The 27,500-nt window shown below is 35.4% G+C and overlaps 1 protein-coding gene across 2 annotated transcripts in view; it reads right to left on the bottom strand.

Annotated features, from left to right (window-relative positions):
* tanc1b (tetratricopeptide repeat, ankyrin repeat and coiled-coil containing 1b) overlaps positions 1-26,627 on the bottom strand; it is a 145,130-nt gene extending 118,503 nt beyond the window's left edge. Inside the window, exons 1-2 of one of the 2 annotated variants that reach the window (XM_043230594.1) lie at positions 26,494-26,627; positions 10,388-10,477 (exon numbers count right to left, since the gene is read on the bottom strand). In XM_043230594.1, the coding sequence (XP_043086529.1) occupies positions 10,388-10,445 (58 nt within the window). In that variant the 5' untranslated portion in view covers positions 10,446-10,477; positions 26,494-26,627. The remainder of the gene's footprint in view (positions 1-10,387; positions 10,478-26,493) is intronic. The other variant, XM_043230593.1, reaches the window with a different exon arrangement.
* Between the last annotated feature and the right edge of the window lie 873 nt (positions 26,628-27,500).

The raw sequence follows: 27,500 nt of genomic DNA, 5'->3' as shown, positions 1-27,500 counted from the left end.
AAGTCATTATCATCTTGACAGAAGTGCGGGACTTAAACTAACGTGTGAAATGAGTTTGAGTTTGTTTCTCGGAAGTGTGAGAAACTTTAAAGATACAAAAACAGAATTGTCAGGAAAAAAAAAAAATCAGAATCACAAGAAAAAAAAGTCCTAATTGTGAGATATTTTTTATTTGCAATCACCTTATTTTTTTATTCTATGGAGGAAATGCTTCTGTATTTATGTATCTTTTGCGTTTAGAGGATCTTAAAAGAAACGCCGGCATGAAAGGTAATGCTAAGATGTATTTTTGACAAGTCTCCTGAGCCGCGTTTTCTGCCGGCTTTCCACCAATAAACACTACACATCCGGTCCATTCTACAGAGCTTAAATTAGCACATTTACATACTGCGCCCTCACTCTTCTTGGCAGGACCAGAACGACCTGAGAAGATCAAAGACAGGGACGTGTTGCAGACCTTCAGCATCCTGGCCCCAAACCAACCAATCTGACCGCAGCCGACTGTGTCCACCAGCACAAAAGACACACACACACACACACACACACACACACACACACACAGCTGAAACAACAGTGTAGGTGAAGCACACACTGACTGCATTCATGTCACCAGAGGTCACCACCAGACAGAAACGGCTAAACACTGTCCTCTGCTCCTAATTTATGACCATCCTGCTGTGGAAAACACGCAGAGCTTTTTGATTTGGTTACGACTGGAGCCTGAGCCGAAGATGATCAAAGTGGTTACATTCAGAACAGCAAACTATCTAGGCATGTTCCTGAATCATCAACTACACATCATATGGATTCGGAGCATTCAAATACTCTCCAAGAAGTTCAATTTGTTATTTAAATCACTGGTCAACTTCAAAAGATGTCTAATGACTGTTGTGCTTTCGCTAACACTGACATACTACTTTTACTAGCTCTGCAGTTCATGTAAAATGCGCACAATATATACATGCATATACACACGTCAAATTGTTTTTTATTAAATATTATGATTTTTTTGTTTCGCCTTTTTAAAATCATCACAAATGTTCTCTTTTAATGAGGCTAAGAGGACTGTGACACTGAAGACTGGAGAAATTATGCTGAATTACAGAAATGAATTCTATATTAAAGCACACAAATAGGAAACCAATATCTGAAATTGTGATAATATTTCACATTGCTGTTTTTATATATATATATTATATATATATATATATATATATATATATATATATATATATATATATATATATATATATATATATATATATATATATATATATATATATATATATACATATATATATATAAATATATTTAAAAACACACAAATAAATAATATATATATATATATATATATATATATATATATATATATATATATATATATATATATATATATACACACATATATATATAATATAAAAAAATATATATATATATATATATTTTTTTTGTTATATTTATTTATTTTTTATTTATTTTTTTATAGGATCCAGTCCAATTTTTTTTTTTACTACCCATATACTGTATGCATTAAGTAAATAAGAGAGATTATAATATTCTAAGGACACTTGGATCAAATATTTTTCTGATAATATCCACATTCACTAGTGCATTCCTCATCTCCACACCGTTGTTACTGGGAACCTTCCCAGAGATCAAACACGCTGATCAATAGTTTACATGCCCTTGTGACTGTTTGTGTAAGGTCATCACCCTGCCAGTCAGCACAATAAAAACAAACTCGCACGTCCACAGGAAAAGAAAATGGCTGAGGAGAAGGGTCTAATAAGCATTACATCAATGCATTTAATGTATGTGCCCCCGGACCACATAAATAAGCTTTCCATTGATGTCTGGTTTATTAGGATAGGGCAAAATCTGAAAGTCTTAGCAATGCATATTACTTTTTAATATATTTACAATAGGATATCTTCATGGGACATGATCTTTATTTATTATCCTAATGATTTTTGGAGATAATGCTGTATTTTTGTCTATTGCTACAAACCATGCAGCTTAAGACTGGTTATGTGGTCGAAGGGGTCACACATCACTTCTACTTCTGCATTATTATTTCTAGTTTAAAAAAAAAAAAACCTAATATTTGCACTTTTTTTAAACTGACTTATGCATTCGGTTTCATTTTTATTCTTTTAACAACAAAACATCAACTACAAGCCACCCTGGAGGATTTTGCTTTCACAGAAACATCCGGAGAGAAAGCCCTATCTGGAGTTAATATCTGCATTAATGAGCCGCCGACAGCATCAGCGTTGTGCGGCCATAACAATAGCGCACAAAGACACGATGCGTGTAAAACGGAATGATAAATGAACGCCGATGTTGTTTAGGTCAAAGACGGGGAGCTCAAACTTTATTTTAATGCAAGCTGAAATTCAATGCAAGCTCAAAAAACAAGCTGGAGCTTTTATGCATCATATTAACAAAAACAAAATAAGTGATAATGCAAAGTGAAATAAACCTATAAGCTGGCCTTTTATCATCACGAGAGGGTTTCATTTGCAATAATGATTCGTTAACCGTATACTTTCATATGATATCTAATATTATTTCTCCTTGCATATGGATCGGCGATTCTTCAAACAATCTCCCAAATATCAGACCGCACCAATGGGACCAGAGAGGGACGTCTGACTCTGGCTCACACAAATGCTGTTAAATCAAACATGCAAGTCACCATATGCTCGTTAAAGGACACTGAAAGCCCTTTCAGTAATTTATGGAGGTCAAAGGGCAGAGGTTCGGATGCAGTGCCGCAAAACGCCCCGGGCGAAAGGGACCTGCTAATAACGGATGTAAATGTCAATGTCGTGTTCAGATGGGGACCTGGAGGTTATGAGACATTGCAGGTGAACAGGCCTCAGTGTGTTTCACTTGTGGCCTCATAAAACCGCCCCTTCCCATGGTGCACTGCAGTAACTGAAGCGCATCTGCGAGTCTCATGTCTAGGTAACAAGTGGATGGTGATGCAAAAGAATCTCTCCCATCAAAAATCAACTACAAATAATTGACAGAATTTAGTCACAAAAGCAGAATTTAATGTATAATAGAATGTCACTCAATTTGGAACAATAGTATAGTACAGTGTAGTATAGTAGTGCGACACAATTATTTAATTTTTTTAAGTAAAGCTGTACGATAGAAAGGTTATTATTGTATAAAAGTACTTAAAGTAATAAATACATAAATAAATAAACACAATTAGTTATTTTTATTTATGTTTGATTAACAGTATAAACTGTTTAGCAGCACTTTATTTAAAAATAATAATAAATAAATCATATATATATATATATATATATATATATATATATATATATATATATATATATATATATATATATATATATATATATATATATATACACACACACACACACACACACACACACACACACACACACACACACACACACACACACAGGTGCTGGTCATATAATTAGAATATCATCAGAAAGTTGGTTTATATTTACTTGTATATTATATTCAATATTCATTAATTGAATTTGGGATTGCCAGTTATAATCATCAAATTTAAAAGAAAGAAACATTTGAAATATATCAGTCTGTGTGTAATGAATTGATATAATATACAAGTTTCACTTTTTGCATGGAATTAGTGAAATAAATCAACTTTTTTGATGATACTCTAATTATATGACCAGCACCTGTATATTATATATATATATATATATATATATATATATATATATATATATATATATATATATATATATATATATATATATATACTTAATTTGTACATTTATTCACATTTTAATGAACTTTCAAAATTTCAATTTATGAACGAATCTGATTATCTGTATTTCTAATGCTATTTTTTATTAAATAAAGAATAAATGAATATTTCACCGGTAGATCAAGTAATATCAAGATCAAAAGCAATGTTTTTCAATGTTTAATTCATGCAGAACTTAATGAATAAATAAATATAATAAAACTGTAAAAATTTGCTTTGTAAAGGAATTGTTCTATTTTCCATTGATTACATTATCTCAATACCTTTTAATAAATTTTATTAAATAAAACGCAGCATCAAAAAAACACCAGCAATAAATCTTTGGGTCTGATTTAACAAGAACATGTACCCTTTCAGTAGCTCCCAATGATTAAGAACAGTAATGGCGGCTTGAAACGTGACCTTTACAAGCCTGAGAGCTGATCAAAGACTCCCAACACCTTTAAAACTCAAACCCACTACCGGAATACTTGAAAAACAGGATGAAAAAGACAAAACCACAGACATGTGTCAGATGTGTGTGGAAAGCCCTCAGATGTGGTGTGGATCAAAATGGAAAAGGGTTTGAAAAAAATGGAAGGAAGCAGAAAAAAAAAAAAAAAATGCATGATAGTGTTCATGCCAGTTACACTGGAAAAAATAACACACACACACACACACACACACACACACACACACACACACACACACACACACACACACACACACACACAGCGCCTACTGAGCTTAAAAAGTGACCAATCTGGAACATTCTACACGCACAGAAACTACTGATGTAACGCAAATAAATTACAGAGCTTTTTTTTGCCATCGTTGTTCTGGTTTCTCATTTTTTATGAGCTTTTCCTGTCCCGCCCTTATCTCTTTCTCTCACCTCATGTCCTGTCTCGTCTATTCTGTCCAATCACATTAAAAAGAAAAAAATGCCAAAAATAAATCTTAAAAAAAAAAAATGATAATAATAAAATAAATAGCAGAAATGTATTACTATTGTATAGCAAATGGAGCAAAAGCAGCCAAGCAAAGAATTTGAATTATTATTAAGTAAAACTAAATTATGAATTTGAAATATTTGAAATTTGAAAATGTAGAATAAGGCATTAATATGTCCTTATGCTAATAAGCAATATAATAGATGTAATAAGCATAATAATGTAACCATAAAAAATAAAGTGTCGCCAAAATGTGAAATTAAAATAAAGTGAAAATAAAGTGAAATTAAAATAAAACATGGCATCAGAAATGCTTCAAATCTCTAAAACTGAAATAATATAAATGCATTCAATAAAACGTGAAATAACCCAAATAGAATATAATACAGAAAATAAAGCAGAAAATACAGAAATAAAAGCTACTTGTAAATATTCACAAAAAACTATAACAGCCAATAAGTAAAACAAAACAATACTTGATGCAATAATGTGCATAAATATATACAGCACACACTAATATTGAGTCCATCTTAACTGACTGAACTACTACTCAGTGTTTTTTTAGCTCATGATTTAGACAGCCCTTTGAGTGACGTATGTGATGCACAGAGCTTGTTCTAGTGAATTACGGGATTGCCGCACTTCCTGAACGATGCAAAGCCAAATAAAGCTGCACGCATTTTGGGAGTATGCCTACGATTCCTTAAAATGCTGCCTACGTAGGCAACCCACTGGGTTTTTGGAGCAGGCACAGAGGGAGAAAATAAAAGACTGACGGGCTGAATCCGAGATTGGAGATTGTGTGGGATAATGGCTGTGGTGTTTGGCATCAGGGAAGAGTTTCCATGATCCCTTTCAAACTCCCCGGAGCGCTGCTGCGGGCCAAACCGCCGACATTTGCTCCTCTAGCGCGTAGTTAAAAATGATCAGGGCTTTCTCCTTCAACCATTACCGTTACAAATCACCACGGGCCAGTAACATTTAAAGACGAGGCAGACAATACTAAGTCAATATTCCAGAGACGCTGTCTGTTAAACCTGAGGGTCACATTAGTCAAGAGCTCCGTTTGAGGTCTGTTTGGAAAGCTAGAGAGCCGCCTACCTAGACAGCACTTCTAGGCACATTTTACTGTTGCAGGCTGCCTTTTAATGCTCCGAACAGATCAGACGCTTCATTTCGGTCAAATTGCATGTTAGTATAAATTAGTTGAGCATGCAACGCCAAGGTCACGGATTCAATACCCAGCTAATGCATGTACCGATTAAACGTATACCCTCGATGCTAATGTGTCGTTTTGTGCTGCAAGTGCATAGAGAAAGCACAATGATGAGCTCAGTATAAATATACTGTTAAATAATTAATATACTGAATATAACGTTTCTTTTACATTCGTGGTACTCAAAAGCATCGATAAACACAGTTCAGCACAATGAAAAATTGACTAGTTGGATCACATTTAATACCTTTTCTTAACTGGCCGTATGAGGTTTTTTGGTGCACAAATTAAATTAATCTAAACGTCTTCGAGGAAAGCTGGGTTATTAGCTTGTCTGCGAAATCCTAAGAAAATACGGTGAATGCTGATCTAATATCATGCCACGTTATATTACGTATTATAGAGTATACTCCATCTACAATCTGGGCCTACATATACACACACACACACACATATACACACATACATATATATATATATATATATATATATATATATATATATATATATATATATATATATATATATATATATATAAATATATACACACACACACACACATATATATTGTATATACACATATACACAAATATATACATACATACACACACACAGTATATATATATATATATATATATATATATAGTTCTCACATATAAACCGTTCCTTCATTCTTCTGTTTAATGTACCTCTACAAAAATGCATAAAGGACTGGAAAATAATTAATATATAATATAGAAACACTCTTCACTTTAGTAAAGTAAATAATACAAAAATATATATTGAATAAATATTTAAACTTATATGTTGTTTAAGATTTCACTGCAATAGAGGCAAAGAATAAAACACTTACAACAAAGAGTAGTATATATATATTTATACTAAAAAATGCAAATACGGACAGAGAGGTTTGAGGTCTTTTCCCGAACCTCTTTCTCTCTTTGCAATCTCACTATTATTTAAAATTACTGTCATAAATATTTAACCATCTGTCGTGTTTAAGGTGTTCTTGTGCTGAAAGTGTAACTTGAATCTTTTTTTTTTTTTTTTTGCACGTCCCAGTTTTAACCTCTGCCGGCTTCCTGACAGATCCGTCAAGCGGACCGCCCCGGTCCTGACTGGCCGCGGGCCATCCTCATTGTCAAGCCCCGCTCTGCATTCTACGACAGTGTGAGGACATCGGTAACTCAAGAGCGAATCTGAGCTCCGAAGCCATTCAGACCAGCAACGTGATATTCGGCAGAGTGAAAGAGCAGCCTCCACTCCTCGAATTCAGTCAACATGTGCTGCTATTTATCTGGAGTTTGTAGTGCACATGTCCCAGCCGGCCGGGACGTAAATATGCCACTAATTCTCCGCCGGGACGTCATCGAATGACAAGACGGCAAAGCGATTCCAGCCTCAGCCACATCAAGAGCTGACGAAACATGTCTTTCCTCGTTCAATGCTACAGCAGAGATGCTGAGCGGCTGGGACCGCCCCGGTGGAATCCAGAGAGGGGACGAAGAACACACTACATGAAGAGTTTCTGTCCTAATAATCAAAGCGCTCTAACTAATACAGCAACAAGTGGAAAGGGAACCAGAGGACTAGACTAGACTAGTCCTGCTAAATCACTGCAGTGAAAGTACATCAAATATAACTATAACTATGATTTGTGCAATGCACAAAACGTGGACAGCATCACAGAATCCAGTCATAAAAATGGAATTTCATGTATAAAGCAGAGTGTCCCAAATTTAGGATGAATCAATTAATTAATTAATTAATCAAACTGCGATACGGGCTAGCGTTAACTTAATTCGTGATTAGAGTTTATTAGAGAAAACTTTAATTTTATTTAATAATTAAAACTACATACACAAAAACTAAAGATGGAAAAAATGGAATGCAAAAATGTAAAATAAAAAAGGAATTTGGGAGAGAAAAAAAAAATTATTATTTGTTAAAATTGTTGTTTGTTAAAATTTAATTATTTGTTACTAAATTATGTACGTTTCATGATGTCAGTTAATTAGAACTACCTTTTAATTTTCTTTAAAAACTAAAAAAAAATTATAGAAAAGAAAGGAACTCCAGAAAATTAAAAAAAAAAAAAAGAATTTGGTCAAAACTGCTTTCATAGGGCCCTATAAATGTAATTTCTATGATGCCTGGCTTTATTTTTGGCACAAATTCACCTGGACATGGACAGGTCATCTTTATAAAAAAAATAAAATAAAAAAATATTTTTGTTTCAGTGCCAATAATTTACATTGGACTTTTTTTTTTTTGCATTAAAAAAAAGATTTGTATTCATATAATTTCCATTGTTCACGTGCGTTCAATGTGCCGTTTTGACAGGTCCATCTATGAGGATGAGGCCGTTGCACAACCTGTCCAGGTCTGTTTAATTTGACAAGCTAGAGATGAAATTGCACCGAAATGCAGAGGTTTGATTGGACACGCGACCGGTGACATCGACAGCAAAAGACACAGGCAGTGCTCGAGACATAATATAGAGACATAAAGACAGACAGACGGGGTGTGTAACATGATTCAAGCATGATGAACACACTCCTACAGTCCAAAACAACATTTCAGGAAAGCGACAGTCTTATGAGGTTTCAAGGGCCCTGTGATGGATTGCCAATGATGTCATTAGTCGTTGAAGCGCAGACAGTGATGCGTACATGACGGCACATGATCTTAATGACAGCGTACCAAATAAATTCTTTACACACATTTGAACAGGGCTCCATGACTAATCAAAAAGGATTATAATCAAAAACAAATTTCGTGATGAATTACTTGGAAGAAGCCAAGCTGGTGACATCACTTCCCAGATAATGAGAAGTGCGTTTCTCTGGAAACAATACGTTTGAGCGGCGCAACGGTTCAAAAAGGGCACGACCCGATAATAAATTATAATAACGAATTATTACGTTTGTGCATGTTCCTGCAGAACGATCGAACGCTTACGGTTTATGATTAACTTGTGCTTTTGTTTGTCTTTAATGTCACTTGGTTGTGCAAAACTGTGGATAAACAATTATTTTAAATCGTTTTAGTCGCATGTATGCAGAATAACATTTTTAAACCAGACAGAAAATGTTTTATGCAAATACATTACATTAAAATAATTACCCTACACGTAAATGATGACTCTTGAGAAAACCGCATCAGGTCACACACGGTTCATTAAAATCAATCAATCGCTTCAAGACCCGAAGCCGGGGCTACAGTATTCTCAGCCAATTAGCTCAGAGTTCTCTTCAATCCCATTCATCTCTACTTGTTTTCCAGCAACTTGGCATAATAGTAAAAAGTTCACCGAGGAGAGTTCAATAAAAGCTAGCGTGTCACAGCCTGAAATTAAATAAAGCTTTCAAAGCTACAAAAGCAGCCCCGGACAACAACAGACACAAAACAAAAGCAACGTACTCGCGGAAAAGTGGCTTTATCATCTGGCAGGCGTCAACTGACGACAGCTAGGGAACGACCTCAGATAACGACGCTTGCCTGAACCCTGGGGCTAAGATGCTGTCTACATAGTCAGCTGCTTTCTAAAGAGCAGCTTCATAAATGAAACGGCACCTAAACAAAAAGAAGCGATCTGTGTTATAGAAAAAGACTCAATCAGTTTCACTTGAGCTTGATGTTCACGGGTGTTTAAGATGATGGTAAAATACTAGAATAAGCATAAAAAATACATAAAAATTGTTTCAAAAAATGCAATTAGATTGCATTATATATTTACTTATTTATTTTATTTATTGCATATATTTGCTAATTTCATTTGTTTTTTTAAAGTGCAAAACTATGAAACACTGAAATGAACAAAAACCTTGAACATAAACTGGTATATAAAAAGTTCATAACATTTATCAGATTTTAGATTAGTCTGCAATCTGCAAAAGAGACGTGCAATGCTGCTTTATAGCTTTTTCCACTCAGAAACCATCACATTTACGCTCCTTAACTTTTAAAAGACTCTTATAACGCCTTGAAATGCTAGGTTTCGAGCAGAGCCGCTGTGTTTGGGTCTTCGATCCTAATTCCTGCTTCTCTGCTGAGGCCAAATCACCATAAATATTTCCATAGCAACATCCCATTATCCCAGGGAATTCAAGAGCACACAGCACACACGCATTTCCTAATTCTCCCGGAGCGTTCAGCGCTCTTGCACACCTGTTTCCACAACGCTGCCATAAAGCAGAAACCACATCATAAATCCCAGCAAATAAATCCCACGCTTTGATCAGCTACACGCTGACAGATCGCATGACATCACCGGCCGACCTCAGGCTTCCCCAAAACTCATGTCTCACATCAATTAGCGCATATTTACACGCCTAGTATCTTCTGATGGGCCGCGTGTTGCATGAATCGACAGATTACCTGCAAAATGACGACTTTTCGTCGTTTCCGAGGCGGAAAAGCCACTGCGTACACTACGGATACAGAATGTGTTCGTACCTGCATCCTTCTTGTTTTTCCCGCCATCTCTGCCCTTCTTCAGCACGGCCTTGAACATGGCGCGACTCCAGGAATCCCTTCACGGCTGCGCTGTGGAAACACGAGAGATTTTTTTTTTTTTTCGCATGATGCAGCAGGTTCACACACAGTCGCAGTCTAGGGTTACACTCCACCCGAGAGCAAACTCTCCAGAGATCTCTGAAACACATACAGCATGTCCGGGTTTCTTCGCCTGCGTGCTCTTTAGAATCCCAGGGGTGTCCACTTTTATTAAAACTAACAGATTTGCACTTTGTTCAAAACGAGGACGCATTACTTTTATCATCACAAACATTTAAACAAGATCGGCGCCCAGATATTCTATAAAGCATGTCCCGTGGCATGAAAGTTTCCCTTTATGAGGGGTTTTAACGTTAATATGAGTCCCCTAGCCTGCCTATAGCCCCTCGGCCGAACTGTACACTCACAAGGATAGACCATCTGACGGGATTATTACTATGAAGTGAATCTGATCTCACGTGTATAGTAAGAACTAACTCACCGTGTCTATCTAGTAACGATGAAGTTACATTTCAACATATTTTACGGCTACTTTATCATTCCAGCTAATATAGCAACTAGTCCAGCTAATCGCAACAATGCACATACAATAACACACGATTATATATAAATCATCAGTTTGTAGTTTCACACGCATGCGCACGGACATTAATTCATAAACGACATAGTAATGAGGCGCAATAAAACTTCAGACGTGTCCATAACAACGAAAGACAATACTTTATTCTGATAAGAAGCGTGCAAGCATTTCTGACGATCGTTTCTGTACGGTCTGCTCGCTTTAAGGTGTTTTACTGCAGTCGTCAGTTTTTTGTCAGGCATACGATCATATTTCTAATTTGAGGCTGTATTACGTCGGTTCTGGCGCTCGACATCACAAGAAGATATTTGTTTTGCTCCCAGTTTTCTGGCGCTGTGACATAATTTTGACGTTGTTGCATGTGATTGGTCTGGTAGTGCGTCACTCAGAAAAAACGGGCCAATCGGAAGAGATGCTCACGAATGGTAATTAGGAAGGCCAAAATCAACAGAGCCCCCGAGAAAGAAGCCGTAAAAACATACTGGGATGGTTTTATATATTACAAATATATATTCTAAAAGGACATCAACGCCCAAAATAAAACTCCAGAAAGGTACAACATGGTACAATGTGTTATAGAATTAATTTTCTATCAGAAATTGCTAGGGAATTTAACAAAAAGAAAGCAATACACTGGGTTAAAGTAGTAAAATTAAAATAGCATTTTCTTATCACAACTTATCACAACTTTTATTACAGAATAAAGGTTTTTTACCACTTGGTACTTTACAACAAATTTATTTCATTTACCAAGACTTTCGATCTCAAAATATTAATATTTATGCTAAAAAATAAAACTATGACAATCTAAAAAAATAAAATAAAAAATAAACCTTGAACAATTTTAATATTTGTGGTGTAAAAATGTAACAATGTAAAAAAAAAAAATTTTTCTTATAAAAATAATATACTGCTTTACAAAGATGATAACGGTGTCAGTTAGGAGCTTGAGATGAAATATAAGACAAAGTTTCATTCAGAAATGTGACGAAAACACAGACAAACATTAACAGAACATTCTGACTTTACATTATTTTCAATTAAGATCCACTTTGGATACATATGAGCTAAACGTATAAATGCAAATGTAAACCAAAAGTAATTTTACCAAACGTTTTCCCGCAACAGAAAATGTTATCAAGGTATGAGTTGATAACTGGAAACGTGAACCAAAAACAACCAAAAAAGATGAAACCAGGTAATTATAGCGTGCATGTACAGTATGTCCGCATTATTAATAGACTAATCAAATAAACAAGTGTGTGTATGTGTGTGTGTGTGTGTGTGTGAGCGTGCTTCAAGACAGTTTATTTTCCAAAGGTCCACAGGGCCGAAAAGTGTTCATAGTTGCAGAAATGTATTTTTTAAATTTTTTTTAATGTATTAAAAAAAGGGAAGATAATCTAAATAACGTCTTGTATATTTTGTTTCTCCGTTTGGCCGAATTCTGGTATTTTTCCCACAGTCCACCCACTGTAATGTGTGATCGCTGGTGGGCCGGCATGGAAAGAATTCTTCAATATTTGCACAGAGCGGCTCCGCTCCGCTATCTTGTTATTCCGGAAAACAAGCTGTTGGATTCCCAGCATTCCACATATAATTGATGCTAAACGACTGAACTTGGGCTTCTCGTGCCACTTGTCATGATAGCGCTGAGGTTCCTTCACCTCTTGCATGTTGTTTGTCAGAATTAGCAACGCGGGTCAAATGCATTACAACACGTCTATTTATCTGGGTTAGACTGCTTCTGCATTGAATTAAAATAAATAAAAATGGTAATTATGGCACATTAGGATGATTTTAGCGAGTTTATATCTTTGTGTTGCAAATTCTAAACATGATTAAGAGTTGCCGACGTAGCATGGCTGCAGCAGGCGCAAAGAAAATAGTCCCCAGCATTTTCAGGCACTGTGTGATATCCCTGCGCCTGCTGCAGCCATGCTACGTCAGCAAAGCTCCTCGATTATTACACCAGAACGAGAGAATAGTTCCTAGTCGTATCAGCCTAGAAAACCACAACTTTTCACTTTCAGCCCGGTCTTAGCTCACAATGTAACTATAGAAGAGAAGTTTAAAAAAACAAATATCGAGGCTCTTTGGTCAGTTTTGAGGGCGATGCTAACGGTCTAATCAGATACAATGATCTATGCTAAGCTACAGCTAAAAGTGCTACTGTCAGCCCTGGAGATTTTAGTTTTAATTTTAGGTGAGTTAGAAAATGAGCCTGTTCTTAGTTTGCTTAGCCTTAGAAACCGAGGCTCTGTCCAACTTATTTTGAACTAAAATCAATTGACAGTAAGTTAGACTGAAATAAACCTGGCTTATTTGGTAAACGTGTTTCATGAAACAGGTCCCTGATTGAATTTCTGTCTATTCTGGCCCTGTGTAGGAGGTTTTTAATCTCTGGTTAAATAAAAGTAAAGCAAAAAATAAGTTTACTATTGTTTTGTTTTGTCTTTTTTGTTTGTTTTATTAATTTTTTTGCAATAAAAATTCAAAGTGGCAACTGTTTAATCTTCCGGCACAGATTTAGCTTTTCAGAAGTGCAATCTTACGACACGTTTCCATCTCACAAATCTGACTTTTTAATCCCTCCAAGTTTACGTCGCGATTATCAAATATTTCACAATTTCCCGCGTTCTAGTAGTGCTGTCTGATGCTGTAAAACCGTTAATCGCAATTATTTGCATCCAAAATAAAAGTGTTTACTGTGTACATTTATTATATTTTGAAAGTATTTACATGTATATACATTTATATAGCTATATTCTTAGGGGTTTTTTTGAAGATATAAATATATTTAATATATAAATGTTACTACTTCTATAAAAAATGTTATATGCATGTATTTGTACTCATTTATTCAGAATTACACACATATATATATTCGTTTGACAGCACTGTGTGCAACATTTCAATAGAAAACGGAATGCTTCACACATTATTTGATCTCATATTTTGTTTTGTTTTTGTACTACATATGATATTCCCATCACCTCCTCTGAGTATACGGCTCTGCTACAAAGACTAGAGCAGAAATATAAAATGTGCCTGACAGCTCTGCTCAGATGAGACGAGACAAGGTGAGGGGTCTGAATCTGGAGCCGTGCTGAACTCACAGCGGAGGCCACAGCACTGAGATCAAGCATGAAAAAAGCCTCCCCGGGAGGCGAGCGGCCGGTCCGATCCACATCGATTGAGAAGGCCTGCTGCGGCCTCATTCAGGGTGAGGAGTCAAAAGTTGAGGAGAGGGAGAGAGACTCTCGACACGCAGCACGGAAACTTAGTTAAAAGAAACGCCGGACCCCACAAGAGGTACAAATTGGGTTCACACTGCTTATCTGGCTAAAAACAGGCATCTGCGGGGCAGCTTTGTTGTGGAGTTTAACGTGCAAGGGTCAAAGAGTGCAAAAAAGTGCTGGAAATAAGCTTGAATATTACTGCACAGCAAATATTAGCAAAATATAAGAGTTAAGATGTAAATGGAATAAATGATTCGCATTTACGCAATCCTTGCACTTACAGTACAATACATTAAAAACCAAAAATATACTTTAATTCAATAACTCAGATTTCAGTGATTAACCAGCATACTGCACAAATTGTTTGTCCAAGAAACAAACCTCGCTTTTATAATAAATGTCTGTCATTAAACCGCAAATCTTACACTTATTAAATAGCTCATTTGAAGATTTTTTTTTAAAGTTATATGCTTTCAACATGGAATGCAACTTGTATTTTTTTTTAAATAAATCAACATTGTTAGTAATTGCTCAGTTTTTTTTTTTATTAATCAATTGCAGTGATAAAGAAATATACTACCTATTATTTTACAATACAATGTAAAAAAAGTGATTTTATATATATATATATAACACATTATTATTATTATTATTATTATTATACAATACTTTATAATTATAATAATAATAGTACTAATATTATTTAATACTGATTAATACTGATTAATACTAATACTGATTATTATTTTGTAGTTAAGTATTTAATAATATAATAATACAATATGTTATTGTATTATAATGTTGAATTATTATTAATATTATTTCATAGAACAACAGTAAAATTAGAAAATTAACATTTATGGGGGTTTTTATTTGTTTTTTTCAAATTCACATGGGTTATACTTTTTCAGGTTGGAAAAAAAAATGTAAAAATCACATCCCTACTATGTAGACTGCTATTAAGTGTTACATTAAAGAAAATTAATAATAAATTGGACAACTGCGTGTTTGTGTGGACTATAGCTTTATAATAATTTAGCGAGAAAAAACAACAACAACAAAAAACCCACTCAAGACAGACATGTGATCTGTCTGCATATGAGTTTTTCCATCCTGGCTGTTCCTGTTGTAGGACAGAGGAGTAAACCTCCTAAAAGACTCAAACGTGCAGCACATGCAAGCAATTACAGCAGCACGTCTCCTTCCAGACGAGCTCCCTCGCTCCATCCATCTCTGAAGCAGCAGCTACAACCAGATTCATGAAGCTGTGAAATGCATGAGACTGCCACCTTTACGGTCTTTACAAGTTGAGCTGGGTGACACATGGCAAAAAAATATACCTTGCCTTATTTTTCAGCCTTCTGACAATCTTTTATATTTATGTCTCTTTCTTAGAAAAGGCTTAAAACTAAAAGGTGAAAAGGTCTTTCTACAAAACCCCTGTGCATTCATAATGTTAAAAAATTACCAAAAATAACCAAGGCATGTTTTTCTGTTTTTCATTCAATTGATCAAAAGGAATACTAATATTTAATTATTTTCATTTATATGCACCAATATAGCAATACAAACAGCCATATTTGTGCATCAATTTTATTGTAACATTTTAATACATGAAAAATGCCAAAAATATTGTTAATAAATTCAGCATGTAAATCAATTCAATATAACAGATATAATTATTTATATTTATATATTACTAGTACAAATTGCTTCTTATTTTTACATTTTAATTTTAAATGTATATAGTTAATCTTACGGTTGTTGTTTTTTTTTGCATGTCATTTAGAGGGTCTATATGCTTTTTAATACTTTTTATTTCATTTTTAGATTTAATTCATTTTAGTGCTGTTGATCGATTAAAAAATGTGTGTATAAAAATGTAGATACTTTTATATTGCAATCATTTCATATTCAATTTTTTAATTTATGTACAAACAACACATTTTTAATATTTGTTTAATGGCATCTTCTTGAAGGCCAAGTAATACTAATTTCCCTACAGCCATTAAAAATGACGTTATAATTAAGAACTATCAATTTTGTGTGTGTTTCCAGTTTTCATTTATTTCATTTTATTAAAAGCAATAACTTTTTCCCCTTTAGCTTTGGTTTTAGATTTAGTGTGAAATAGAGTAACCCTGCCCTGGTCGCCCACTGGTTCCAGAACAGATCTGAGGTCAGGAGTTTCTGAAGGCTCTCAAGACTGAACCATAAAGATTGATAGCATGAGGTCCACATGTCCTGTCGTCACTTCCCTCACATCTGATCCGACCCAGGAATGAAATTAAATCAACATGTGGCGCTCTGACCGAACAAAGACTTCAGCAGAACAATCTCAAGCGTGCGAGATGAAGATACCACGTCCTGAGGAACGGAAAAGAAATCTCGGGGCAGTTCCACCGGACTATCTCCACAGGAATGAGCGTGTGGCGGGGTTACAGGTAGTCTGGGCTCTATAAAGCGGCTTTATCTCACTCTCGTTCTAAAGGGGGTCTTACTGGTCCAATGACTCGGCTATCTGCATTATCTCTCTAAAGCTGACCCTCGGTGGGCCTCTCGGCTCCACATTACAGACTGGAGTGGACCGTGAAAGTCACTAAACAGAAGAGCAAAAGCAAGCATCTCGGTTTAAAAGGTGAAATGGGTCACTTTAACACCACTAGCGCTAAGCAGAACTGCAAAGCTAACTGTTGTCAAACAGGTTTCCCAAACACAAGCATAAATTGGTTCTGGAGTTGACATGTCGGGCCAATCAAACAGACAGCAATATCGCGAAAGGAACATTTTATCAAAAATAAAATAAATTTAGCAGAATTGTACAACAGAATGCACACTTAAAAAAACAACACAGAATTAAATTTAAATTTAATTTAATTAAAAATATATAATCATAGAGGCATGTAATAAAAATGTTGCATATCGAATTTATACAAATAAAATGAACCCAAATTAAATTTAAAACTTAAATTACAAAATTTAAGATAGTTGGATATTAATCACCTGAATTTGAGGGGGGTTTTTATTGTGGATGTTTATTTTGACTATTTGGTTGTGGATGATTTCTGATAACAAACTACTGAACTAGCCATGATAAGTTAACAAACTATGCTAGGTTATATAAAATATTGAACTCATTAAGATGACTATTTCCTCAATATCACTGCCCCATTATAGAAAGCCCGCCGCTATCGAACTCAACTAACCTCAAAAATAAGAGTTATCCATATTAGTAGTGTACACTGAAAACATTTTGTGTAGGATTTATTTTAAAACAACTTTCACAGTAGATTTCACAAATAATTATCAAACAAATACAAAAAAACAAATGTCGCATTAAACATTTTTAAATATTTGCTTTAACATATTTTAATCATCTTTGTTATATTCGCAACTTCTACTTATTTTACAGTTAATTAAATACTAAATTGATAAGAATTGATAAAAATTCCCTTTTTTAAGGGAAAAAAATATAGGCATTTAACACGGTGCATTTATTATCGCCCAAGCCTAAATTAACCAGAATTTTAATATTACTGCCCGTCTAAAAAAATGAATAAATACTTCGCTGTTTACCTTATTAAAAATGTATTAATCACTGTGTATTTTGACAGTGAAACAAAAGTCTTTCCCTGGGTTCACCTGCGGTAAACTTGTTTCTAACAAGTCCAGAATAGCCAAAGATCTCGTTTCCAGCATGTCACATTTCTACCCCACCTTAAAAACACACTATGCATCTATACAATAGCAGGCTGGAGTGTCGACGGTAGCATCTGCAGAGCGGGAAGCTCCGCTCACACACCGAACCACCAGAGCACAGACGAGTCCTCCAGACTCGCTCAGTTACAGGCCGCCGCCGAGATCCACTTATTTACAGACTTCTTCATTCTCGCGCTCGCCAAGCAGCTCTTTTCAATGAGCCATTCGACGCGAACGATTCCTCCCGAGTCCGTCTCCGGCGTCATGACAACCGCAAAACCGGAGTCAGGTCTGCTCCGGTGACCCGGTCACTCACGCTGAACAGTGCGCTTTCATTTCAACGCCTCCCGTTCTCGTGGTTAAAGTAATGCCTTTGTAAATAAATATATACACAACTGCTCTGGGAGTCACTTCATAAGCATTTTAACCTTTTGATTTGATTAAAACTAGCATATCATTTATGCGCGACACTGTTAAAGGTTTTCACGGCAACCCATCAAAATAAAAGTCCTGTTTAAATTGAAGACACTGTGACAGAATTATATTACTATCTTACTATCGTTCAGCAGAATGTACACTGCTACTACTAGGCTATCAAAATTATTTTGCAAAAAAACAAAAATAAATAATAATAGTAAAGTTTGGAAAAATAGCTAAATAAAATATAGTTTGATTTTTACTAATGTGAAGATAAATTAAACACTTGTTTTATGCCTTCATTTGATAATCTGATACAGAGCGCAGAGCTTCAGAGAAAAAAAAAAAAAAAACATTACATGAGATATACTTGAACGAATCAAGTTGTTTTTATAGATTCAAATAATTAGACATGCTACAGCATAAAATCTGGCAACAATAAAAATTAAAATGGATAAAGATTTCAGTTTCAGATTTTAATAACACGCATACAGAGGCAGTAACCACAAAAATAGGTGATGTATATATGAACAATCGTTTGAAGCATGTGTTATAGTGAAATAAGCAAGTTGACAGCAAGTTGACCATCTAGTCCCATGGTTATCAAGCAATGGAATATTAAATTTTATTATTTCTGAAAACAAATCAGTTGAATGCGACGAGCTGGTAATCATGACTTCGTAAGCGGGAACTAGGAAGTTTCCGATAAAGCACAAGTCATTATGCAATTATGCAGTTTTCAAGTAACCAGGCAGAAAAGCGCTCTCGCTCAGCACAACGGAGACCACGGCTTTGTTAACTTTGTGGTTTATTATTTTGGATCATTTGGGACAAAGTGACACACGGCCATCTCGCAATATTTTGCATTTGCTGCTCAGAAATGTTCACACAAATTAAAAAAGACAATGAAATTAAAAATAATATTTTCTTGTAAAGTATTCTCTACACGTCTGCGGGAGCTGCTCCAACTTTAACAATGAAAAGAAAAACATTCGATTTATACCGAAATATTCCACTTTAATTAATTTTTACTGTCTTCAATAACATAAAATTCAAACTAACGTTTTCTCCGCAGTAGTTTTAATATCGAATTTATGTTTCCCCAAAATCATTTGACAAAAGATCTCCTGCAAAGATACAGAGCTGGAAAAGCGCTACAAATTGAGGACTTGTGGCAAGAAAAAAAATAATAAAAATCACAGACATCATTTTCTGAAATGGAGAATTTAATAGACGAAGCCGCTATAATGGAAAAAGACCGTGAGAATAATGGACATGTTAATAGGGACTGTTAAATGACCATTGACGAAAATGGCCAGAACAAGATAACAGGTGAATGCAGACGGAGGAAAGAATCCTTCACCTTTGAAGCAGGAAATGAGCGAGAAAAAGACAATAGCGGCTCTTTAGACGCTCGTGAAGCATTCACAATGACATGAAAGAAAAAGAGCAACAACGGCATTTTTTAATACGAGTCAGTCCGTCAAACGGCTCTGAGAGACGGGGAAGAGTCGTCTGGGTGGCCGGAAAATGGAAATATTCCACGAATCTCCATCTAAGCTACTAATATTCGCAGAGTTAAACAAGCAAAGCTATCGTTCTTCATTTAAAAAAAGCTCCACTTTTAAGTACGCAATTAATAACGCAACAGGATGCACACTTAAAAAAAAAAATATATATATATATATATATATATATATATATATATATATATATATATATATATATATATATATATTTATTTATATTTATTTATATATATATATATATATATATATACACATTTTTTTTTATGTAATATTAAATTAAATTAATAATCCATTAATGATAATAAATGAAATTCTCATCTTTTTTGCCCCGGGAAGCAGTGTGTACTTGATTGACCTGGATCTGTAAGCACTTGAACTCAACCCAACCTTCCGTGGAAAGTCATAAAGTTTTCCTTCCCAACTGACAGGAATGATCACAGGTCTAAACAGAGCGCGGACAACTCAGAAACAGGCGGTTTTCAACACCCCGAGTTAAGTGACTCACTCGCCTCTCTCGAGGGCAGAAAATGAAGTCATGCTGATGCTGGCGAGTTTAGATTCGACTCCCCTGCGCTAACATCCCTCTACTTATCTCCATACGAGAAGACAGAGTCTATGAGTCAACTGCAAACATGTTAATTAGGCTCGCTGTTGTTTCAGAGGACGGGCAGGACATATTTTAGGTTTAAGGCACCTAAGGGGTCACTATTTTTGCTTATCTTTTGAAAACAATAAACAGAATTGACGGCAACATTTCTGGACTGTATCTGTAAAAGAAACTGGACTTCTTAAAACCGACAAACATTTCTCTCATTCTTGAATTGTCATCTGAACCGAGCCGGTAAAGTCAAAAAAAAAATAATAATTTAACTGGATACCATCGCTGATTTAAACAACATTCTGCTGTACTTTTGTGCAGTCACATGGCTCTTAAAACAAAAAAGTTACATTTTATTTATCTGCAAACACGTTAAAACTGTCTATTTTAATAAAGTGATTTAATTGCGATTAATTCATATGCTTCGTCACTCAAAAATGCATTTAAACAACCTTAAAAATATCCACCTACATATCTATATAGCTTTCATTGATATTAAGCCGCAGCCATCATAATACCTAGGCTCACTTTAAACTATTACGATTTAACAAATCAAATCTTGTTTCATATATTTATGCGTTGAACTTACGTCTACGCTATTGCTAATGCTCGCCGTCAAACTACTTGATTTATAGCAACTCGGTCATATCGATGACCTCAAAAGTGTGAGAAGAACCAGATACTCTTACTTAAAGTTGAGACTTGTTTTCATTGCCAGTTTACAGTTGCACCTGAGGCTGTGGAAACTAAATCAACCTGACAAGACAGCATTCATTCACTCCAACACACACACACACACACACACACACACACACACACACACACACTAGAAAAACAGAGCGCTTCTTTCTTCCTTCGCTCAAAGAACACTGGAACTTAATCCATACAGCCTCCACCTATATTAATGCTTATCAGCAGAAGAACACATAGCTATAGAAAGAAAATCGATCGTCATGACTTCAGGCCTTCAAACGGATCAGCTACAGATGTAGGTTACGGTTATCTGACTCAAGTCAAATATTAACTTACTCGGTAGAAAGTCTCCTGGCAATCTCTAACCGAAGCACAACAGATACGGTCCCTTATTTCAGAGCAAAAAAGGTAAAAAACACACGCTGTACAGGCTGCTAAAATGATAATGTATCATAAACATATTCAATAAATCATCCAGCTCCACCTAAAATCGGGTTTCGCTGATGGAAAGTTAAGCAAGAGCGCCATAAATGTATGAATTCCCGCACATTCTTCTTCGAAATTCCACAAGTCTAAAGAGTGAATGTGAGCCGTTGATAAATACGTCGCAGGTGATCGTCTGCGATAGCGCACAGAGAAGGCTATGGGAACTTTCCAGCAGGTCAAGAACGGAGGGGAAACCGCATAAACATCGACAAGGGCAACGAATATCTGCGAACGCGAAGCGAAGGAGGAGGCTGCACACGATGCGCTATAAATGTTTTACGTCTCGGCCTCGTGTCGAACATGACGTGAGGTTTCCTCGAAAGCCATAAGTTGAGCAAGTCATAATAAACCTAGCGAGACGCTGAGAAACAGATGAGCGCTCTTGTGAGTTAAGAATAAACGTGAAAAACGTATTCACAACATTGACAAAATGTTTAGAAAATCAATCCAAAAAAAAAGTCAAGGATAAATTGAAAATAGTAAAAATGCATATTAAAATATAAAATTGAATTTAACATATTTTAATTAAAATAAGCATGTCAAAAAGTGTAACATACATGTTCGAATCTGTGCTAGCAGACTGCAGAAAAAATTATGAACTTTGATCTTAAGATTATGTAATTAAATTCTGGCCTGGACTGAATGCAAAAATGAATTATTTTTGCAGCGTTGGATGACCATGATGGTGATAAAATTGATAAAAACGATCTCTGTCATCGCTTCTGAGCCAAAATGGTTGGTGGCACTACAGTGGGTTTGGTTGACCAAACTGTTCAGACCATCACCAATCAATGTGCCAAACTTTCCTACAAACCTACAGAAAGAGGCAGGAGAAACAGAATAATACAGTGGAGGTCAGACACCACATCTGGCCCTTTATAACGATGGAACAGTAAACTACAGTAAACTACAGTGGTCGGGAGGATATAGGGAGGACGTCAACACAGTGGCTACAATGAAAAAGTCTCCGTCCCTGAGCCGTCATGGCCGAGCTCTACATTTCACAGCCTGGTACGGTTTATTCTGCGCATTCCCACACAGCGAGCTCACCGCACGTCCAAAAACGACAGCTCAACCAAAACACACACAGCGCTGCGGTTCAATATACGATTCTGAGACCTTGTTTGAGGCCTAACTGGTCCGAGGGAGTCTGTAATTCTAAGAGCAACAGACCTCTGAACACACTTTTGGAAAGTCTTGTCCACAATGTAGGTGTGAGTCAAGAACTGTCCGGTTAAACGGGATGAAATGACGTTTTTTTCCCTATGTGGTGGGTTAAATTAACACCATAATAACTAGTGGTATAATAATATATTAGTGAGGATAATTGTAATTAATCAACTTACTAAAATTAATATATATTTTTACAGAAAGAGAAGATTGTTAAAAAGATATTACTATTACTGAACTGCCAATAATTACACTTAAACAATTAGTTAAAATATTTTTATATTTATTTTTCTGTATGAATGTATTTATTTCTTAATTTTGTTATGCATGCCCTATATTTTAGAGAGCATATAACTAAAAAAAACTTTGACTAATTCCTTTTTATATAATTGCACAAGCTAATGATAAATTGTGATACGATAAAATTGATTGCATTGAGAAACAAGAGGTTTTTTTTGTTTGTTTGTTTGTTTGTTATGGATTACCCAAATGGGACAGAGGACTTTCAATTTTCAAAGTGTTCAGTTAAATGTTTGCATAATATTTTGACTGCATTTGTGATTTAATAAAAACCTAACTGGATGTGTAAAACAAAAAGTTGTGATATATACCATATACCAATATATATATATATATATATATATATATATATATATATATATATATATATATATATATATATATATATATATATATATATATATATATATATATACCAATCACAGGATCTTGAATCTTATAAATTTCAGATTTAAATCACAGCATGTTTTAAGGCATTGACAAATTAAAAAATCAAAAGGTCATAGAAGCCTTAAAAAAGCTCAAAAATGTTGTTGCTGATTGTAATTTCTAACCAGAAACCCATAACTAAAAAGCAAGTAGAATTACATAGTTCTACTTGTGGATGTCAAGTTTACTTGCTTTAACTTTGCCAATAACTCATAATCAGAAATATATCGCCATTAGCATCGTTTGGATCCACAATCAAGACAAACATGAACCGTGCTCGGAAACACACAGCATTAAAGCATTTCGACCTCCCACAGAGCACTAGAATTGGTTTATTATTTCCAGACTGACAGCATCGGAGCGCCCCGCTGAAACAGGCGCACAACACAGCTTTTGTTTTGGACGTAACACAAGCCTCTCCCTAGCCACTAGCACAATGTTATTAATTGAGCATTTCCCTGCAGGCCACCAGAGTCACCCCCAGCGCCATAAAAACGTCCCATCGTGATCTACGACCCTGACAGCCAGTCGCTGACGCGGACGGAGCCGGCGAGGGCAATTAAGAAATCTCCCTTTCATTCCAGAAAACTTCATCTTCCGCCGTTTGTTTTAAGCTTCGAAGTGCATTTGCGCCTGGCAGCTGTACTTAACACTTAATTTACTTCACCCGAAGTCGATCGGAGATAGTAGGATGACTTTTGAGCACAAATCCCCATAGGTGCGCCATCCCGTGAGTCACACAAACTCATTCAAGGACTTCCGAATAACTCCAGAGTTTTCATTCATTTCAGCAAAGCAGGTGTGACGCATTACGGACATGTCGTGAAGAGACCGATTCAAGACGCTCCGGAATAGAGGGCTTTTCACGCCCCTCTGTATCTACTACATGCGTTTACGTACGATACCAGCACCTGTTATTTGTCAGCTGGCTATGAACCACAAGACACGGTTCCTGCACTTTTTTGACCACTGGCTTTTCATTAGTGACGACCAGAGATTGCATTCAAAAATAGACGGGAGCTGAGCAGAATTATACTCAGTCCGTCCTGGTTTTTCATGACCGTGGGAAGCCGATCCACGGTAAGCTTTCCTAAGGGTAGGAAAAGGAGTGTCCTCTGTCAACAGCATACAACCAACCCACATGGCTCAGCTCCATAGAGGAGAAGAGGGCATACAAACTCCATGATAAGGGATCTCTTGCCTCTCTGTGATCCTAGTTTAAACTGGCATGAGTGTTGGGACGTTTTACAAATCCAACTAATCGAGCGAACTAAAATGGCACAATGCAACAAACTAGTTTGTCACCAGGTTGGTTTGGGTCACCGTTGACTTCCACAGTAGGGAAAAAAATACTATGGAAGTCAATGGTGACCCAAAACAGCCTGGTTCCAAACTTCTCCAAAATATCGTCCTTTGTGTTCAGCACAGAATTTGTATTTCTGGGTGAACTATTCCTTTAAAATAGGTGCCATCTGATTTTATATATATATATATATATATATATATATATATATATATATATATATATATATATATATATATATATATATATATATATATATATATATATAAGAAAATTTTATATTTAGATTTTAGGCCAAAATGTAACCTGTAACAATCTTTGCATACCATAAAAAAAATCTGTATGTGATATGTACTTAATAATAAAAATAATAATAATAATACACTATCAATCCAATTTCTGACACACCTACTTATTATTTTTAGAACATATTTTCATAATTTAGAACAATACAAAACCATGAAATAACATAAATAGAAGCACTTCAACACTTCTTTATGCTTTTCTTCCATTATCTGATCTATACAATGCCATACTAATAGTTATACACATTTTCTACGGGGGTGAACAAACGTAGTAATTTTTTTCTGAACACAAACCTTGACATTGTGATTTATAAAACACCCATTCGTTGCCAAGGAAATCTTCAAAGCTCATTAAACCCATGCTGACCTCTGTGACAACATGCCCCAAATAGCAGCCATCATAAAGGATAAGTAGTCATGTACCAATTAAAATGCTTTTTACCACGTATTAAACAGAAAAATGAATACGGCACACCAACATGCGTTTGTTTGGGCTCTTAGACACCTCAGTGATTTGTCATTTGAAACTTAACGTTTTACTTTCCCTTAAAATCCACTAAATATTTTCAGTAGACTGGTATGATTGAAGTTTCAATCATAAAGTAATCTTGGACTTTTCATAAATGAACATGCACTATGATAAAACAGCTTATCGCAATTTTTTTGTATGTAAAACTATTCCAAAGCAGATATATTCACATCCGTATAATTTATGTTACACACAAATAATACAAGCGCTACTTTAATACAATGGTTTTTAAAAAGAATCGAAACCGATGAATTAATTCAAGAGTCGATTCATCTGTCAGACTGAATCAAACGATCACGTTAGTGAATGCGGACAGTCCGAGAGCGTTTTAAGTGAGCAAAACTCACATAAACTATCCGGGAAAGGCACGTTATGAACCTTTGGAGATGTTTAACATAACAGCTGTGATGATACGATCCATATTTCCCGCAGAAAACCCACATTCGTATCTTAACGGCCACTTCAGGTGGAGACGATCCCAGAGAGGACGCGATTAATCCAACCGCACTCGTCCGAGAGTTTTCAGCCAGCGTTAAACAAACGGTTCACAAACCGCATCCGCACCGAAAAACCCCCGCCGGTGTCCCACGACGGCGACGCGGACGAGCCCCGGCGCATTCCCGGGATTCAAACCGGGATCGGGACTCGCGAGCGCGACCAACGGCTCCGAACAAACCGTCAAACTCCAACCGAACTCGCGGGCTTTTCTGAAAACACGCGTTTGGCGCTTCGCTAAAGGCGAACGGAGACGTAAATGCTACGTTACCTGATTTATGTCATGAATTATCCGTCCGGGAAAAGTTTTGAGGACGCCGCGGCTCTCTCCCTCAGAGACTCGGTGACTCCGCCCTCGCTCCGCGCGCGTGCACTGCGCGGGCGCGACGTCCACGCGAAAGTGTGTTTACTAGCGAGGGGGCTTCTCTCTGTTAGCGGGGTGTGGCGATTTAGTGGCGAGGTAATGGGCAGCAACAAGTTGCATGTAACGGAGTTGCATAATTTAATTATAAAATCCATGCAACTGTAATATCTGGTTATATAAGTGGTCATTAAATTAAGTATTAAAATAAAGTATTGTTCAAAAGCACTATAGTATTTACTATGAATTACTATATATATATATATATATATATATATATATATATATATATATATATATATATATATATATAATTTCATGTGGGCAGCTCTGATATGTTTAGCAATGTTTAGGAGTTTGCTTATTTTCATTTCCTAACTGTTCTATTTCCTATCTGAGTATATGTATATGTATTTAATTTTTAAGATTAAATGCTTTTTTTATCCCTGTCATGGCTATGCAAAGCTATTAAGCTATACTTGTTATGAATTTAAACCATCATTTAACCTTACAGTAAAAAGAGAGGCGCTAAAGTCTTAATTCTGTTTTTTTAATATATATATATATATATATATATATATATATATATATATATATATATATATATATATATATATATATATTTTTTTTTTTTCAATAAATGTAGCTCCCCTGTTCTGAACAGGATAACAATGCTAACTAGTTTTCTCACTTTTCAGTGCGAGCCAATTAACTTTGCATTTTTCTGTGCAGAAATTGCAAAAAAAAAAAAACAACTTACAATTATTGAACAGAAAAGGTCAAAATCTTTAAAGTTGTCACCATTATATCCAAAATCCATTATACACACTATACGCTTTTTAGCACATATGAAACATAAAAACAATACGAAAGCGCCAACATTTACATTTACATTTTTTAAAGTAATAACAGAAATT

This window comes from Puntigrus tetrazona, unplaced genomic scaffold (genome assembly GCF_018831695.1).
Source record: "Puntigrus tetrazona isolate hp1 unplaced genomic scaffold, ASM1883169v1 S000000176, whole genome shotgun sequence".
Classification (NCBI taxonomy): Eukaryota; Metazoa; Chordata; class Actinopteri; order Cypriniformes; family Cyprinidae; genus Puntigrus; species Puntigrus tetrazona.
This window is presented reverse-complemented; position numbering and strand designations above follow the sequence as displayed.